The 20147-nt window shown below is 39.2% G+C and overlaps 1 protein-coding gene across 2 annotated transcripts in view; it reads right to left on the reverse strand.

Moving 5' to 3' along the window:
* Positions 1–20147, reverse strand: part of rasgef1ba (RasGEF domain family, member 1Ba) — a 59736-nt gene that overhangs the window by 2613 nt on the left and 36976 nt on the right. Inside the window, exons 1-13 of one of the 2 annotated variants that reach the window (XM_043238707.1) lie at positions 15925–16172; positions 11771–11953; positions 11272–11394; positions 11018–11155; positions 7345–7557; positions 7111–7185; positions 6093–6188; positions 5376–5478; positions 3803–3882; positions 2679–2774; positions 981–1076; positions 614–737; positions 81–153 (exon numbers count right to left, since the gene is read on the reverse strand). In XM_043238707.1, coding sequence (XP_043094642.1) covers positions 81–153; positions 614–737; positions 981–1076; positions 2679–2774; positions 3803–3882; positions 5376–5478; positions 6093–6188; positions 7111–7185; positions 7345–7557; positions 11018–11155; positions 11272–11394; positions 11771–11953; positions 15925–16008 — 1484 coding nt within the window. In that variant the 5' untranslated portion in view covers positions 16009–16172. Of the gene's footprint in view, positions 1–80; positions 154–613; positions 738–980; positions 1077–2678; positions 2775–3802; positions 3883–5375; positions 5479–6092; positions 6189–7110; positions 7186–7344; positions 7558–11017; positions 11156–11271; positions 11395–11770; positions 11954–15924; positions 16173–20147 lie in introns of those variants that run through there. The other variant, XM_043238706.1, reaches the window with a different exon arrangement.

Raw genomic sequence — 20147 nt, forward strand, 5'->3', positions numbered from 1 at the left:
CTGACAGTGGAAAGTCACTACACTCCTCAGACAGGTCAGGAATAATCTCAAGATCCCTTGATGAATCATAACATACACACCTGAGAGATTTCCATCTGTCTTTCTCCATGTTGTTCTCCGGTCCTTCACTCTCATAAGATGCCAGATACAAAGCTGTTGAGAGATCATTGAGATGAGACGAGTGCGTCAGCAGCAAAAACAAAGACACCTGTTTTCTTTCTTGAGGAATTTTCTGAACCTGTGTCACCCGTTTATTTAGCGCGACAGCATTTCACACCTGAGGCAATCGTGACGAGCGCAATTGTCTTTGTGTCTAGTATCTTGTTTGCTCACTGCGCAACTAACATTAGAACAGGTTTATGACACAAGTGGCAAAAAATGAGTGTGCGGAAAGAGCTCTAGCTCAGACAGGAAGTCCAAACTGACAGTAAACAAGGAAGACAGAATGCAGAATTGATATTTAATTAGCAAAACCACTGTCTGGCCTTAATGCTTGCGTTTCAGAAGTTGGAATGAAGGGGCTTATAAATGATGTTCACGACTTCAAAGAGAGTACTTTCATTGATTAACATTGATTACAATTAATCAAACTAGCATAAAAAAACATCTGTACCATCTTCGCTGAAGACCGGTGCGGTCAGGAGATACTGCAGAATCTTGCGGTCTCTGTCAAAAGGACACTCCACCTTCTTCCATGTCATGAACTCCATCACTTGTTTGGCCAGCTCCCAGAATTTCTGCAGCACAGTCAAGAACCGTTCGGTTACAAATCATTACCCAAGTTTCATTTCTCCCTCTATTGATGCCCTTGAAACTGCATTTCAACAGATGCATACGTCAATGAACTAAATCTGGATGCTTTCGTTGCTATGTGACAGTGTTTTCTCAACCATCCTTTGTTATTCAGTAGCTGTGACGGCAGTTGTTTCCACGCATCACGTTAGCTCGCATGTATCGCCAAGCCAAAGGGCAAGAATTACCTCAAAATTGACGTGTCCGTTTGGGAGCCTGTTGGCACATCCTTCATTGAGGAAGTAAATGTCTTTAATCAAGAGGCTGAAGAAAGGGATAACAATCTGAAAGGCAAAAAGGGAACACAAGATTACATAACGGCTATAACTGACCAAAAACTAAAAAAGAAAAACACGCAACCAATTCGAGCAGCCTTATTGGACTAGGGTTGTTGCCACGGTACGGCCAGTTTTTACAACAGCTTCTAAAAGCCTATAGCGCACAGCACAACTGGATCTACCACTTTGGAGGGGAAAAGCAATGATTCATGACAAAAAAAGCAGTGATGTGTGCGTGACGTCTAAATCTAAACTTTGTTTAAAATACAGGGGTCACTCCTGTATTCAAAAACAAAAAATAAATAATAATAATAATAATAATAAAAAAAACAATCCACCTCCCATTTAAACTATAAAGTAGAAATGCAGTAAAAATTAAAAAGTGCTATAAACAGTAGCAAACATCATTAGTTCTAAAAACTAGAACATTTTATTATTTTAACAATATTAATATAATTAATTCCACGCCATCAACATCTGAAAAAGTCTATTTTTTGGATTTTTTTTTTGTTAGTTTGACATTGTAAGTGTTTTTAAGCCTCAGCCTCTCTCTAAAACTGAGAAATGAATAAAGGGAAATAAAAAAAATAAATAAGCCAAAACGAAACTACTGGCATAATTACATGTAAATAGTTCAAATCGAGCTTAAAATAAGCACAATAACAAAAGGGGTCAAAAACACAAGCAGTCAAACCAGTTGATGAGTTAATGACATTAAGCGAGCAGTAATGCATTCCTCAATTAATTTGTTTACAGTGGAAATTCCTGTCTTGGAACATGCACTTATTTTGTCCCTTATATCTTTAAAGTACCAACGCTTGCCAAAGCCTAAACACATCTGATTTAAGAGAAAAACAAGTGACATGGGCCACTGTGACGCAAAAAAAAACGAGTCCCCCCCCCCACGGAAGAGCTAAGCATTCCAGTGCTGCTCTGGAACATTCTGTCTCACCACCCAAACCCACACAGAGAAGATCTCCTCCCTAACCAGTGCAAGACGCAAAACAATCCTTACAAAGCTTGACAAAAACAAACAACAAACACACACACACATATATAGAACATAACACATATTAAAAAACTCTAAATAGTTGCGCATTTTAACATAGAGATTAACAGTGCTGAGCTTCCTTTTGGCAGTCTCAGATGCCGGATGGATTTTATTGAGTTTGCTCACAGAAAACACTGAGCATCAGAACATTTTGTTAACTGGCTGTATGCCATGTTTTTATAACTAGAATGGAGCATACTTAGCGGAGGAAACAGAATGTCCCATTTGATGCCTTGCCCTTAGCAAATCATCCTCAACTGGCCCACCGTTCTCTGCCCTTGTTATTATGTAACTCTCAGCCAGAGTCCAGACGCTACCTCAATTTAGTGTAAATACCAAGTTTTCTGATCTGGGGTCTGCACTTTTAAGCCAATCACTGGCATCTTTTATGTAATGAATCTGATTTTATCATTGCCCTCGTTACGTCTGTTGCTAATATCAATACAACATATCACACACTTCAAACGACTTTTTTTGTAAGTACGTGCCGGCCGAACGCAAACAGTGTTATGAAACCAACGTTGATACGATTTCTGTGAGAAAGCTCTGCTCATTACCTTCTCTCTGCTGCTATGAGCAGTGATGGATCTCTGAGTGGCTCCACGCAGCGCTGTTCTGTAGTTGTAGAAATTGCTAGAGGGATCCATCTGGTGCTGCAAAAAGACACAAAAAACAGGTTTAGGCACCAACTTCAGGATTGGCCTGAAAAATTTAGATGTTTCTACAAACAAAAAAGTTTCTAATTAGCTCCAAGCCCATTCAACATGGTCTCCAAAGGCAACATGCATCACTCTAGTTACTATTCATTATGACACTTCAACGGGAACCAAGTAAGAGTTTTTAAATGTTTTTAAAAATAACCACCAAAGCTGCATTTATTTAATCCAAAACAACACAATAGTAGTCTAAGGCTACATATAGTTTATGTTAGCCTTATGTATGTTTAAGACCATTTTAGGTGAGCAAATAACAACCTTTATTAGGGACGAGTGCTGAATATCTACAGCTATTACATTAAAGATTTCGATTGTATAGGGAAGCCATGACTAAGCCTTTTATCCTACAATTCTCCATCTTATTAAAGTAAAACTAAAGAAAGAGGGGAAAGAAAAAGTGTTATGTGCTGAAATGCAAAAACTGAACCTCCCTGAAGACTATAGACACACACTCCCTGTTTACACATCAAAATGCTGAAAGCCACAAGACGAGACTCAACAATGTGTAGGTGTGTGTTTTGCGTACACAAGTTATATATCAAGTTCGAGGCCTCTGCCCGTCTAAAGATAAAGCAAGATCTAAACAAAACCTTCTTTAGACAGTAAACACAGTGTGCAGATTTAAAATTAAAGGTCTCAATCCCTCTCAAATTTGGCCTAAAAAGCTTTGTAAACAGTTGCACACCCACTCAAAAAGGGAGAAACGCTGTGCTTCAGAAAAATAATGATACAAAAGCTACAATTCCCACCCACTTGGGACTAAAACTGGCAAAATGTGGTGTCCATATTGTCAGGGGTTTGAGCATCGTGCATGCATGAGTCATGGGGATAAGAGCCAGGGTCGGACACTTAATATGATTAGTGCCATGTCAGCACTGTAAACCACTACATGTTCAGTGAGTCACACCCACCCACTGCTGTCAACAGAAAAGACAACATCAAACCCAACGTGATGTAATACATACCTCTAGTATATCAAATTTGGCAGTTTTTACTTTGCCCCAGGTCTTCTTGAGCCGTGACACCGGACTCATGTTCATCCCAGCTGAAAGACACACAGAAAGAGACACAGGTCAGCACACCGTTTCCTGTCAGAAGTGCAGTTTCTCTGTGGCAGATAGAGCAGTGTAAGCCTGTGAGCCCACATGAACAATGACATTAGCAGGAGCATCATTTCCCTCCAACAATAGGTGAGGCTTATAGAGCCGAGGGTCACGGTGGGCTTGTGCAGTCAGCACTAATGACCAGATGAGGTCAGAGTGTTGACTGGAAATCATTAGGGTTTGGGTCAACCAATCAGATTTCTCTCTACTGATGACGGCATCATTTCTTACTAAGTCTTGATTACATGTTAAGCTACTGGTCTCTAAAAATTTTAAATAAATAAAATAAATTCCCACAACACACATATATATATACACACACACACACACACACACACACACACACACAAGTAAAATGGCTTCAGAGAGACAAAAAGAAATAACTAATGGATAATGGAAACACTGATATTTTAGATTAAACTGAACATGCTGTGAGCTGTTTCTAAAATTCAGTCATTTCAGATTACTTCACCAGTTTTAAGCCTGAACAATAGCACCGACACAATCTATTCATCTACAAGACTTTAGTACCATTACCAATCTGTCTATACTAACAGGTGTCAGGCCCAGAGCTCCTCCGGCACACTAACATGATACTTTCAGTTCTAGCCACGTGCTGCTGCTCCATTCACGTCACACAATGTATGATGCCTCCAAAACACACAGGCAGAAGCGATCAACCTTTCCCATGACTTGTTTGTTCTCTTTCAGTGACTTTAATATCAGCCCTCCATCTCCAGGGAGAGAGGCTTGTGTAAGAGCCCCAGTCCTTGGGCTCGTCTCCAGGGAATGGCCAGGGAAAGGACAGCTGGTTCCACTCCCTCCCTCTCACAATCCCCCTCTCAATGAGTCTGTCCCTCGCTCAGTCTATTGGATTGGTCAGCACTGACCATCTGCCTGAGAGATGCCTCTCCCTCGTTCCAGCTCTCACTCACACAGGCTGAACAGCTGCTTCATCTCCTGGCTCTATCCACTCCTATTCCCCTACCCGTAATTCCTCAAACACAGGCCTAGGTGGGTGTTTAGAGAACTGAATGAATGATTAATGTAGCTAATCACTATTTTATTATATTACTGAAGGTCAAATGTACTGTATATTATCAGAAGTCTCTCATAAACGCAACATTGATTACTATTATAGATTACTGAACAGCAGATGATACAGATTAGTGAAAATCCGATTAATTAAAGGCTAAAATTCATTATCTAAACGCATAGCTAAAAAAGACTCTCTGAAGCACTCTCTGAAGCACACAAATAAAATAATAGGAGTCTGTAAGAGGTTTGACATTGTTTTGTGTGTTAAGCATACAAGAGCAGGGATTTGAGAAGCAAACCAAATCCTGCCAAAACGGCAAACTGTATTATCCAAACTGATTTGTGGGGAACAAAAGAGCTTTCTGAAAAGTCTTGAAAGGGACGGCAAAACACTCACTAATGATGGCCATGAGCGAGTTGAAGTTGCCAATGTTGAAGCATTCTCGTGCCACGTCGATGAAGAACTCGATGACTCGAGCCCGATGTTTCTTCTTTACAGGCTGCAAGAGAAGGGGGAAAAAAATAAATAAATAAATAAAATCAAGCAAATATTTTGTGAACACCAAAAAGTGATATTTATAACAACGCTCATTAAATACTTAATACTTTAGGCACTTTCATGATTTAAAATCTAATGTTACCTACACCACCATTCGGTTTTGGTGTAAGAAAATATTTTTTTCTGAATGTCTCATGATCTGCATTTTGTTGGATAAAATAGAAAAATACTAATAAAAATTTCATTTCATTTCATTTCATTTAATATTACTTAAATGCAATTAATTCTAGTCATGACAAGCAGCAGCCATTACTCACATTATCTTTTTAATTTGCCAGTTTGCTCTTGAGGACATTTATTATTATCATCTATGAAAACACTGAAATCTCTGAACACAGTTTTGCTGTTAAATATTGTTGGACACTGCTTAAGATTCTTGTGGGAACTAATCTTTGGTGAACAGAAAGAACAGCATGACCTCGGGAACGCTTTTTGAAAGTTGGTGTATATTTTTCTAAGGCTTATATTTAAATTCACATTAGAATCACTAACAGTGCAACACAACCTGTAGGAATTTTTGCTGGATGAGTCATAGCAATAAAAGCAGATTATTACCATGCAGATCTCCGTCGCCACCAGGTAGCTGAGCCTGTTGAACCACTCCACATAAGCCTCCAGGTTACTTGCTTTTTTGTGATCACTAAAGCATCTCTGCAAAAATCCAAATTTCAACAGGGTCAGTGTCATCATTCAATTATATATCATCATTCAATTTATAAAACTAGAATAGATCACAAATATTAGCTATTTTAAGTTGTCTATATCAGAATTTAATCTATTTTTCCTTCTAAATTCTGAGCTCCAAAACATTTGCCATGAACATAAACAGCTCATCTTCAGTAGAATATTGCTCTTTAGGTGATCTCACAGAACCGCATGCTGGGATCTGTGCATTCCCAGCCCAAGAACAAAGGTCTCTGAGATGACTGATGATCTCCAACAATGCACGTTCAATCAGAGAGCCTATTTTCCCTGCAGACCCTCCACGCTCACTGGGCCTTGTGCTATTATCTGTTTAGAGAACGTATACAGACACTTTGTCTGAAAGCTCGGGCCACTCCAACCCTTCATTCCTCACATTCCTACGGTCTGACTGTGCCGTCCGTCACACAATACCCAATCCACCCTACTCTATTTTTGATGGACAACATCAGAGAGCCACGGCGGTGCGTAAGGACCCTCTGGAGAGACGGCGACCAGAACAAAAGAGAAAAAAATCACACTAGAACCGCCTTGACACGGGCTGTTGCTTAGCAGCCCAACGGCAATGGGCATTACGAGCCAGGGCTGAGTAAACTTTTGGCAGGTTATTGTGAGAAACCAGTTGCTAGGCTTTGGCCACAAAAGGACGCTGTGTGGAACGTGAGGAGGGAAACTTGGACGGTGATAGATTAGACGAGGAATGTGCTGAGAATGCGGTGTGAAATAGGTGACACCTCGAGGGTTAACGTAAACATTGTGCGTATTGGTTTGTTGGAGTCAGATATTTGTTGTAGTGAGCACAAGACATAACATTTGCATTGTATATATTTTTAGCTGACCTTGCTGACCATAAACAGGAAGGGAATGTTACCTTGTCGTTATCAAGAGGGTCTTTCTGAACAAATGCCTGAACAAACTCCTCTGGTCCGATGTAGCTCAGTCTTTCCTGAAAAATGAAGATGACGTCAACTTAACCTTTGCAGTTAGTCTAAACGGTCACCTTGAAAATAACTGCAAGGATTATTGATTTTAGCAGATAAATCAATCCAAACCCACAGTGAGGTGCGGAATGTAAGGTCATGTAAACAGAGGAAGCTGCACTCACCAGTTCAATGTGTGTGAGTTGTTGTGCCAGGGTGAAAGGGTCGCTGCAGATGGTCAGAATGTCTCTCTGGATGGACTGAGGTTTGGTCTTCAGCACAGTTAGTCTGTCAGTCACAGAGGAGTTAATCTTGGCCAAAGCCTCCTCGTACTGACTCAGTGTGGTGAGCTTACGGATCAGTGTTTGGGTCATCTGCTGCACCGCCTTGCGATAGAGCTGAAGAGAGACGGGGAGACAGAAGACGTGGATTTGCAACCATGCTTTTATTGACCAGAATGACAAGGTAATCATTCATTTGAACGACTGACAACAAAATGTGTCCCACACTGATAAGAAAGCTGAGGAAATGCACTGTGTATAAACATATAATGGACTTCCAGGCGTATAATGACACCCTTTCCTCTTGATTGGTCAGCTATGACGGTGGTTCAGCTCACGGGGTCTAATGTTCCAACATAGGGTCTTGAGTATGTTACATAAACGGTTAATGCAGGATTATGAAACAGCAGCACTTCATTCATGTCCTTCAAATGTTCACTAGAATCCTGAATGCCGCCCACTTCCCCTCGTAACACGAGATGGGGTCGAGTTATCTAATATCAAGAGCCTGACATAGTTCTGGACCTCTGTTGCGTAAGAAGAGGACAGCAACAGTCATGCCCTGTTGCTCAACATCAGTAAGACAAGAATCTACATCCTCTGCTTGCTTGATAACCGATGGGCATCAAGAAGACGACCCCATGCCATGAATTTAAAACAGGCTATTAAAAGGAAGCTTTACCTAAACTGGTTACTTAAAGGAGAATAAATTAATGCATTTTATAAAAATGTACTACAGTGTGAAACAATAGATCACCAGTTTAAGGATTCAAAGTGTCAGAAAACAAAAACCTCTTATATTGACCAAAATAATATAACATAATTATCTGATATACTCTGATATAATTATCAATAATCATTCTTGGTGCAAAGAAGAACCATTAGCATATGAAAAGTTGGCTGTTCAAACATTTTGCTGATTGGCTGCGGGATGTTTTATTTCTGTCTGGCTTCTGTTCTCAGAAAATAAAAAGTGACCTATTAATCTGTTGTGCGCAAGATTGGTGGCACAAAAATCCATCTGGCTCAGAGCAACCTGCACATAGTGTAGATTGATATTTGACAAGAGAGCAAGTACAGGAAGAGACGAGCCCTTGCTAAACTTTAAAAGATCACATAGAGACTTAATATTCCCTCTTCAAGATCCACCATATGCTGACACATTATTTTTAGCAGGAGTTCTTGGCGATAACTGCTTGACATTTTGACTGCTAGTTCAGACAACTCATTTGTTGTGGAAAAATAGAAAAGAAAGCTGCTTGTGTGCTGCCTCTTCATTTTTAACCCTGGCATGTGTGTGCAACAGCCGTCCACATAGCAAAGCTCACAGTACAGATCACTCTGGCATGGACACACCACACCCAGGTCAAGGGTGAATGCTCTCCATTACTTTCCCAATAAACAGGATTTGTGCAAAAGGTGTCCAAATGTGCACCAAATGGCTGTGTCTGCAAATGCACAACTGGGCCCTGCCTTTCCTATACAGAAGACCATATGCATAATGACAATCTTTGCCGACCAGAAGCCTGAGGACCAAACTGTGGTCTGGAGACAGATGTTACAGCATCTATTCTCAGCTCTTTTGCTGAAAGCAAGAAATCTGCGACGCAACTGCCAGTAAAAAGAAAACAGCAGGTCAACAAACTGTTGGCAAACTTCTCAGCACCACTGAGGTCTAGAAGAGGTCAAAAAATAAAAGGCCTAACTGGAAACCACTTCATAATGGTCTTGTTATGATGGGCTGCAAGCACTGGACAGTACATTTGACTCAGATGAGCTTATGTCTAGCTATAAATACGTTCATTGTGTATTGTGTGGCTGTGACTGCTATGAATCCCTCGTCAATGCTTCACTGTAACACTCTCATTAACAAAATTCATGTACGAGTACATGCCGTTCACATAGCGGGAGAAAAACAGCGACTGAATTACATAATACAGTCCACACACTGATGTTATGAACCACGAATGCATTCTTCACACTATGAGACACTCTTTTCATGCACAGATATACATCTACCAGACAGCCATAACTCAAAACACAGATTACATTTGTCTCACCTACCTAGCAAATGTAAAGGTCATAAAAAGTACTTTGAAGAAAAGATCATGAAGATAGTTTAAAAGAAAACATGAAGTGGTTACACCGTTAAAAAAAGAAAAATTGATCCCCTCCAATATGTAAAAAAAAAAAAAAAAAAAGTACACAACATTTTTCCACCTTGACAAATCATTAAGAAAGTTAAAAATATCTGAATATTAAAATAATATTTGAAATTAATTGCTGTACTTGAAAGCATTTTATGTATTACATTCAGACAATTGTCTTTTTTGATATTGACTTTATACCAAAATACAGTTTAATTTAGAAAATAAAACCTTGCTCATTATATAAGAGATGTATTCAGGTTATTGTATGAATAAACCACATTTTTCAAATAAATATAAAGGTGAAAGTCACAGACCCAAATAGTTATAGTTCTCCATGTTGCTTTTTTGAGAGTACATGAGGTCGTATTAGCTTATCACCCATTTCACTAGATTGAGGAGGCAGTGCAACATGCACACACTTCCTCTATGAGCTTTGCAGGGCCACAGAAGGTCATCGATCTCCCTGGTCAGGATAAAGAAGATCAATTGTCACACATGTTTACTACACAAGTCACCAGGGGATGAGTCCTGCTTGTCTTTTCGAGTTAGTGAAACACATACATTTGAATCTGATGGAGCGATGTCTATCTTAAACTGTCTATTCTAACTAGTGCCCTGCTGTTAGTCATTACGCTAATGCTCATGAACCATGTTAGATGACCAGAGAGAGCTTCTGCAAATCTCTTTATTTCACTGTACATCAACTAAATCAAGAGTTCCCAAAAGGAGGACTTTTCAGATGTGGATGATAGTGAGAAAAGGAACATTTGAAGACAACACTTGATAAGAGCTTGCATGCACAGCTTTGGCTGACAGACATCAAAAGGAGGTAAGCACAATGGAAGGATGATAACTAGATGTAAAATAAAATCTAATCATGTAACGCAGCCACTGTTGGGTTTTTTGTGCCCAGGAAAGTTTTAAAGGAACCTAGAATAAATGTGGTGAAAGTCCCTTTGATGGAAAAAAATGCTAAGCCAGTAACATGGGTTACAAACGAGTCAGTGCTAGGAGAACTATTTAAATGCAGCCAGTGGAAAAGCACCAGTGAAGACAAAAGCAGCTGAACAAAAGACCTTTCTTCTCACTCCTCTTGTCAGAGCGCTTTGGACTGAAGAAATTTCACCCCCCATTGCTCAGGTGTTGACAGTCTTCTCACCCAACGTGTTACATCCTACGTCTTAACCATCTGAATGTTAAAAAAAAGCCATGCTACGACATATAAAAGGTGTTTTACTGTCGATGCTAATAGTGGTACTAAACGCATGAAGAAAAGCTAATGTCTTTGACGTGAATGCTCACACCTATCAGGTGACTTATTTTAAAATGGCATTGCCCTTTACCTGACATTTCCTCAAGAATAAAAACTCATTGTTTCCACTGAAATGATCTTCCAACACTTGGAAATAGCTTGGAAATAGACTTACTTCATCCCCAGTACTGAGACGATGTGTTAGTTCCTTCAGGCTCTTCATCATCCTCTCATCCCTGAAGTCATAGGGAAATGTCTCCGTCCACTCAGTCAGCAACTGTAGGATCTTGGGAGCAATTTTCCTGACTCTTGCCTACAGATTAAGTAAAAAAAACCAAAAACAAATGATTGTCCTTGGCTCTTAAACTAGAGCAACCATGAAGACTAAAACCACTTTGTATGACAATCAGTTTAAAGACACTCTTGTACCTTATCGGCCTGAGCATCAGCGAGTCTCTGCTGGTCCACACACAAATGGCACACTTTGGACATCAGCTCATATGGGTGAATAAAGAGACGGGAACTGAGCAGGAATGTGAAGATGTATGTCCTCTGCAAGTCAATAAAAATGAGATCAATGTAGGTGCAGTAGTACAAGCCGTTAATATCCATTTTACATTATTCTAAACAAAACTAACATTGGACTAAGCTACATAAAATGTATTTAGATTTCTGGAAAATAAATCTAATTAGCAAGAATACACTTCAAAAGGACAACTCTTACTAAAATAAAAGTTAATTGGGATGATGATCAATTTAATGAATTCTTGACATTTCTTTTAAAAACTAATTTTCGAGCAGAAGTGCATATTGCTAAATTACAAGTTGAAAGCAATTTAAGATAAAACTGAGAAAAGTATATGTTTTCAATACTCAATCAATACTGTAAATTGGCGTAATAGCTACTTTTTACACTCTATATACTCACATCAGGATAGTAAGCAACCGTAGGGACCAAGTGCTCAATTAGAGCCTCCAAGGACCCTGATACCAGGTTGTTTTCATGGTAATACAGGCCTTCGTAGTCCTCTTCCTTGGCCTTATAGAGATTCTTGTTGTAGCCATTGGACCCGTACATAGCTGGAAAGGGTGGTGTTTGAGGCATTTTGTCCTGTTGAAACATATAAAAAAACATCAGTCTGAGGAGCCCAACCTAAGCACAAACACAATCAAAAACAGACATTGATGCATAAACCAATTGGTTAACGCTGAGCCTCCCTCCACAACTAAAAATTTTGTTTACCTTTGTGTAAAACACAAGGTCCCCAGTATCATTATAGGAAGCTGAGTGGAAAATTACTCTTCCTCGGATGGACGACTCGTGGGGATGAATATGTCGCGATTAATCTCAATGTGCAAACACCTTCCCTCGATTGAGCCTGTTAAAACTTGAGTTTAATCTCCACTCGCTCCGTATTTTAGACTCACACTGGCTGGCTCTAATCCACCATAATAGCAGCTGAACATACCGCCGGCGGGTTTCACTCACAAACACCAACAAATTAATCTTCATGCTGCTTTTACCTCACGTGGACGTACAACACAGAGGCTCTTTCAACTACGGGCTGATACAAAAAAACATGATGACCTATGAGAACTAGTGCTTCTGAAAAGAAGGATTCTTAATTTGGCCCTCAAAACCAAAACGTGGCCCATTACAGATGAGAGTCCTATGAGTCGGTCAGCATTAGCTAGAGGTGATCAGCAGCCAAAAGCAGTTCTTCACCCACACAAAGAGCTCTGGCTCACATTGCCTGCCTGCCTCCCTCCCTCCTACTTCTGTATCTTCCAGGCTCTCGTGGAACTGCAGAAAGTGAGTTCTGCACATGTCAATGCATCACATAATCACGCGGGCGGCTCCAGCATGCCAACACGAGCTTCTGTGCCATTTCAGAACTCAGTCCGTGACTTTAAGTGAGATTCCTGGACACAGTGCATATGGGCCCCTCAATGGAGGCATTCACAGATACATCACGGGTGTCAAGGGACACCCCAAACAATGCGCAGCCCCAATGGCCGCCTGCCTATTCAGACCCGCAGGCGTTTGGGTGCCAGAGTCGGATGGGAGTGTGCAGAAGGGTGGGGGTGTCGTACGATGAGGTATATTCTCAGCCCGCGACCCCCCACCGAGTCCTCTTCATAAAACCATAGGCATTAGCATCAAAATGGTGGCCCAAGAGGTCAAAGCAGCAAACTCCCTCCCGCGCATCTGCTTTACCATGTGTTATACCATCTGAACACATCAATGAGATAAAAAGCTAGGAAGGCCAAATGATTCCAAGAATGACTTTGCGCTCATCACCAGAAATTGACAATTTGTCAAGTCCTTTATGAATGATGCCTCAGGGAACCGAGTAGGGTTTTATTCTCCGACTCTAATTCCATAACAGAATTTGCTAGAACTTTCATAAAAATAAACCCCTTTTTGTTTTTGACTAAGCAGCACTGAATAAACTCTACTTTGTCTCATTATATGGCCCAAAAGCAGGATACCCCTGCGCATCTGCCTATGCAGCTCTATTAGTGAAGCCCCCAGGCCACAATGCAAATCTGCTAAAAGCTAAAACAGAAAAAGTCAAAGCCCTTTTAAACTCTCTAGGCACACCAGCTGCTGCTCGACTGAGCGAATTCTGTGAGCGAATAAAACAAAGCTGAAGCTGATTAGTAGCAGGGATTCTGGACGTGTTTACTTTTTGGTTGCAGGTGTCAAGTATGGCCAGCCACATGTCCTCTCCACTGTCCTGCTTAAACAAACACGAAGCACAGCCTTCACCACAGGGGCTGTGTAGTGTATAAGCAAACAAAAAAAGCCCTTGCTTTCACACAATTGCTAAAATGTTTTCGTCAGACCTTTTATTTTGACCATGCAGAAAATTTGGAATCCTGGCTGTGTTTTAGATAGTTATGGCTGTCCAAAAACTGAAAACATTCAGTCCCACCCACATGTTGACTGTATTGATGATTACTGTGTCTCTAGATCAAAAAGGCTTCTTTAAGCATAAAGCAACATTTCACAAGATAAATAAACACTCTGATTTTTGGGGTTCCCACACTAATACATTTCCATGGTTTTACAGTCAATTGAACACTAAAAAATAAACGATTCTATCTACAAATACTACATACATAGCAATGTAAAGATCTTGTAAATGAATTTACTTTTTCTTTTGCAAACTGAAAAATTGAGTTTGAAGTTATATTTTTATTTATTAAACAAAATACATTTCAATATTTCAGTTACTTCTTAAGATTAGTTTCCTTGTTAATCTAAATTTGAAGATTCCCTGATATTCACAGGTTTCCCATTGCTTTGGGAGCCCTGTCTAATGCAAATGTGGAGGTTAAAACAACAAACACTAACATTCTTAAGTGTTTTGAAACTGCATCCTCAACAAAAGGGTGTGCTGAGCTCACTGGCATGTTATCAGGAGCTGTTAAGTTATTGTGGCAGTCTTGTCTTTAAAGGTCGCTTCATTGTGAATATAAAAACAGCCAAAGCTCAAGACTTCAACAAATAGGAAGGACTGATCACTGCTATGATGACATGAAGAAATGATTCCCACTTACATTTCTACAAACAAATGTCTGACGTATTCAAAAGGCTCAAGTGTGACCATAACACAGTTCTACGTAAACTGACAAATTACTATAAAAGCATGTTAAGAATATGATGAAATGAGGAAATAAACATGTCTGTTCACGGTGCTGTAATAGACACCAGTATGACACAACATTGTTGGCTTTCAATAAATTCAACAAAAGGCTCAAACTGAATCATGGTCTTTTGGTTTCTGTCAAAGTGGGTTACATGTTAGCCTTGGGAAATGAGCAGGTGTGTGTCCGTGTGTGTGTGTATGTGTTTGTGTGTAAGACAATGGGGGAAGGGAGCAATAGCTTCACTGAAACTACTCGAGTGTGTCTGAGTAAATAAAGGGCTTGGCTGGCGGTACAGATTGGCGGGGCATAGTGTCCTTCCCACAGCACTTTGAGCTACCTGCATGGCTAGTATCAAAGTCCAGCCAAATCACAGCGACTTGATGCAGATCAGCTTTTCAAAATAGAATCAAGTGTCTCAGACACTCCACAATCTTGACCAAACAGAACCCCTCGTCTTGATTTAAAAACGTACGATACAAATTTGTTGATAAACAACACAGATTAATCAAGCAGATAAGACAACCTTTTAAGCCCCAAAATAGCTTACTTATTTGATAGTGGAGGGGAACACATGGGTAATGATCAGCCGAAATCAACAAGGGAATATCAGCAACAATCCTCCAGTTTCCACACCCACCCACGACAAGACCACTACTGCACTAATACACGAGAAATGAAAAATGATTTCCCCAGTGAACATCCTGAGCAAACACTCAAAACTCCATAAACCTGGCATCTTCAACCTGCAGTGCAAACCATCAGCTTAGTACAAAGCATGCACACGATTTAATGCTAATTTACTGTAATTTTATATCATCCTAAAATATAAAATGCCTTCCATGGACATTTTAATTGAGACTCGATGGATTATCCTGACTATAATTACACTTCTAAAATTCCCTCTTATATACAATTTTCTCTGACTGTGGGAACTTTATGAATTACCATGTAACTAGTATGGATATAATTAGCAAGGTAACTTAACATTATAATTCTTCAGTAAAATATTATACGACAAAGTATCATGTAATACAAAATAACATGCATTTAAATCAAATTATCAAAGAAATAAGTTGTAGTAAAAACTACTACACCAAAATCTGGCATAGAATATTAATTCCACTAACACCACCACAAATAACCAATAGTACATAGTTCATTTATTTCCGTGGCAGCACATCAAATTACATGACAGCTTGGTTGTGGTCTATATTTATATGAATATTTTATATGAATATCGTCAGCACGGAACGACTGTTTGCATGTTTATACATAAGTAAACTGACTCTGCCTCGCTTGCACGTAATTTATTGGCTGCTGTACACAGAGAAAGTCGTGATGTGAAATAAAATCAAAATGCATGCAAACCAAGCCGCATATCGAACGCTTTAATCGAGCGCGTTAAACATTGTTTGAGTTTCTCACCTCCAAAGGGACTGAGACTCCGCTGTAGATCAGCCCTGCAGAAGTTTGGCGATGAATGGCTGCGCAAGATGAACCTCCGGACATATAACAACACGCTTAAAAACGATTCTCAAAAACGTGAAACTAAGAAAAGTCACGCTGCGTATTCCTAGGTCATACGGATGACACTCAAGCGCGTGATCCTTAAAAATACATCCAGGCTGTACGTGCGACGTCCTTCTCTCTCACGATCACAAGCAAGTGTGCTGATCCACTGAGCGCGCGAATAGTAAACGATAGTAGGCTGCGCCGTAGATTGCGAGACAGCCAATCAGCGGACAGCACTAGACAGCCGCGTGCATGTCAGCGCGCGCCCATCAGTCTATACTTGAAAACGAAAACATGTGGGAATTTTACTAAAAAAAAGGCAACTGAAAGAAGAACTAAATGTCTGTTTTAACGAAAATCCCCTGAAAACAATCTTCATGGTTTCTTACAATTCCACCTTTATGTCCTGAAAGATACCTGTCTCGTTTGAATAAAGCAGGACTAATTAATTGAAAAAAAAAAAGTATTTATTTATTTGTTAAAAATATATCGTTAGCCTACATAATAAATAAATGGGCAGAGTACATGGAAATAATTGTGGGAACTCCCTTTTGCCTTAAGCTAATTATATGTGGTACAACCTTTTTAAAACAATGTTTTAGGCACTTTTCTCACTGAGAACGGGTAACTGTCTCACCTGGTTGCCCACTGATGGCAAAATTGTGTATCAGCTTAAATTTTGAAAACAGCGATGGATAATACTGCTGCACAAACTGCTGATATATTTATGATATTTGGTAGGCCTGTATGTAATGTTTACCTGCATTATGTTTAAATCTTTTCATTTTAACTAGGTTAAATTAAACCTGTGAAATAGCTCTGTCTCATTTTCACTGATACTGTGCAGGAACCCCACACTAGATAGATACTGTAGTGAACCTGACAGAGTTCATAGAGAGGTTTTCCATCTCTTATTGCAGGTCAAGGGGCCGAGAGTTCGTCACCTTTCTTACCTATCTGAGATGTGCTAAATAAGCTTCAGTAGCATGATCTAACAACAATGGTATCAATCTGTCTGTCTTTTAAATTGACAGAACAAACTGATTCATCTGATAAGCTTTCACTCACTCACATGGTTATAAACACTAATGCATCTAAACAAATAACTACAGTTTCCACTCACCTATAGTTAAAATTACTTAAGAACATTGTATGTATGTATGTATGTATGTATGTATATATATATATGTGTGTGTGTGTGTGTGTGTGTGTGTGTGTGTGTGTGTGTGTAAAAAAAAAATCACTAAACCACAAAGTTATTTCATGTGATAACTCAATATTCATCATGCTTGCAAATATTCATTAAGAAGCAGTGAAAAGCAGGATAATGTGTGTGCTGGGGTGTTAATTGTCCTCTCTGTGGTTATATGCATTACTGGCTGGCTGATGTAATGTAATCTCTTACATAACAGTTATTTTTTCATAAATGTGTGTGTGTGTGTGTGTGTGTGCGTGTCAAATGTCTTAAGCAGACCAGCATCATAAAATCACAAAAAACAATAATAATAACAATAATAATTAAAGTAAACAGAGTAGCACACATTTCTAAAGCTTTAAAATACATAAAAGACATGTATGAATCATCTGAAAAATCTGCATTACATAAGACACTTTAAACATTGTGTGATAATTAGGATGTTTCTTCATGCCTTTGACAACCATTCTGTATAAAATTTGAACATGGGGAGCATTATGCTTGAAAATAACCATTTACAGATCTCACATCTTGGCTAACACCTCCACAATGGGCCCACAGTTATGCAACCTCTGTGTATTCAAAGTCATTGTTCATTGTAAAGAGTGTGTGGAGGAGTTCATAAAGATATGAAGAACGATTAAGCTCGCTGCAGAAGTTAATACTTCTAGCAGTACCAAACAGCAACAAACAAACTTGAAGAGAAACAGCTACAGGTCAGTTCAAGTCCAGTCGTTCTCCCCATTAAATACACATTTGAGGTTAGTCCGTACAGACTGTCTGACCTAGCTTCCTCTTTGCTCCTGAGGTATTCACACCTCTGTTTTGTTGTACTGGATGGGACATTGTGAATGTGAAAAGTGAGAAACAGCATGATATATTTAAATGTTGGAAACTGTTAAAAAAATACATGATGAAGATAGTGCCTGCGGTTCCATTTGAATTTTTTTTACTTTATAGATTATTTTCTAAGACAAACAGGGATGTACATAAAAGTTCAATTGAAATTGATTATGAAACACTTTAATGTTCCAAAGAGTCATTCAAAACACAAAAAATGTGTATGTATATATCATTTGGTTATATGAGTGTGTTAAATCTTCATTACTTGAGGGCAAGTATTTCACAATCAGCTTTGTCTTTTGATCTTTGATGTCACTCTGTTATCATATAGTTTAATAGCTACTTCATTTCATAAATTAATTATTTAAAATAGACTTACAACACTCCATAATTGTAAGAAAACCAAGCTAACCCTTCCCAGACACGCCAATATCTAACTTAAGATCCTATATGAACTTACATCCTATATGAATTCTGACCCAAATATTTTACATCAGCTGAGGAAAAGCACTCAGACTCCAATCCATCAAATCTACTGCCAGCACTGACTCTAGAGCAGCCTTCCCTAACCCCGTTTCTAACTTCACAATCACTGGAAAAAACCAAGCTGGCCTCAAATCAGGTATAATGAGTGGCCACCAATTCTGGACAAAGGGCAAAAGTAGGTCAGTACATTCTACTGCTTCTTCTACTTGATCATCATTCAGAGATTCTCATTATTAACTCACGTTACGTCAGATGATCACAAGCATGGAAAAGTCCAAGCATGGAAACCAACGTGACCAAATGGTCAAAATTAGCTTCCAAATGAGGAACAAGATATGCGTGCTACTTCCTGACATTCAGTGTTACAAAAAAAAAAAACCCTTTTTTGTAAAAATATGACTGAATAAGAAATCCTGCTCTATTTCTCAAAAACTTACCTTGTTTTGTAATATTTTGTTTACAGTCGTATTCATCATCCTATATTTGATTCAAAATGTAAATTAAATTAATGTTTTGCACTAAACACTTAATTCTGTTATTCATTATTATGTCTACCACTATATACATCATAAAAATTTAATATCCCACAAGGCCTTACCTTTTTCATTGAAGTCCAAGTACTTAAAACCAACCCTTTTCCTACCATTTACAAAACATGCTGAGACAGACAGGATTAATTTTACTCAAATTCTATTTAGACTTCATACCAGGGAAACCCCAACTGGCAACTAAAGAACGGGCGAAGTACTTTCCCAGTCAATTTCTTGTAATGGATTCAAGTTTTACTTTACGCCCTGCAAACTAATAAAGACCACACAAGAGTTCCCCTAAATACAGTCAGTTATAGTTAAATGCAACCTGATGATATGAAAACATGGCTGGATTTGATTTGCCAATAATGTGGTCCATATATAAATTTCCAGAATAATGTCTGAAGCACAATTTTTTTCAGTTGGCCTAGTTCACTGTTTGCATGAGCCTGAGGAGAATGCCTTTATGTCTCTGCCTGACAAAACCACTCACATCCCAGAAACCAAAAAATAGGGCATCTCTAACTGCGGGATGTGACTTTTTGAGAAACCTTGATGTGAAGTTCAGTAAATCCTCTCCCATAAAAAAGCTCAACTGCAACAGTGAAAAAAATTCTGTCACAGAGATTTGCGTTTCTTCTGAGGTGACCTCAGCACCGAAGACCTTTCATTAGGATCACTGCGACAGATAATAACCCATTGAACTCAGCCCTGAAGGTCACAGAGATCTCCCCTCCCACTCTACAACAACAGATGCCACATGATACAACATGTCACAGATGGAGCAGATAAGATCAAAGGACAGGTGTAACAGCGAACTGAGAATAGTATTCTGGGAGAATCAACACCAAATTACTAAAGGGCAAACACTTTTATCATATTTGTTGAAACGGTTGTCTCAAAGTGTTTCGTCATATCAAATACATATAGAATACATTTTATTGGACATATATTTATACAAATAAGCACAAACACAGTATGTGGGAGACTGGTTGCCAGTAAAATGAACAGGAAATCTAAAAATACTCCATGTTCTCTCGGCTCCCACATACACCGAAGGCCAAAGAACATGAACTCCTACC

The sequence above is a fragment of the Puntigrus tetrazona genome, chromosome 5 (genome assembly GCF_018831695.1).
Source record: "Puntigrus tetrazona isolate hp1 chromosome 5, ASM1883169v1, whole genome shotgun sequence".
NCBI classification, from domain to species: Eukaryota; Metazoa; Chordata; class Actinopteri; order Cypriniformes; family Cyprinidae; genus Puntigrus; species Puntigrus tetrazona.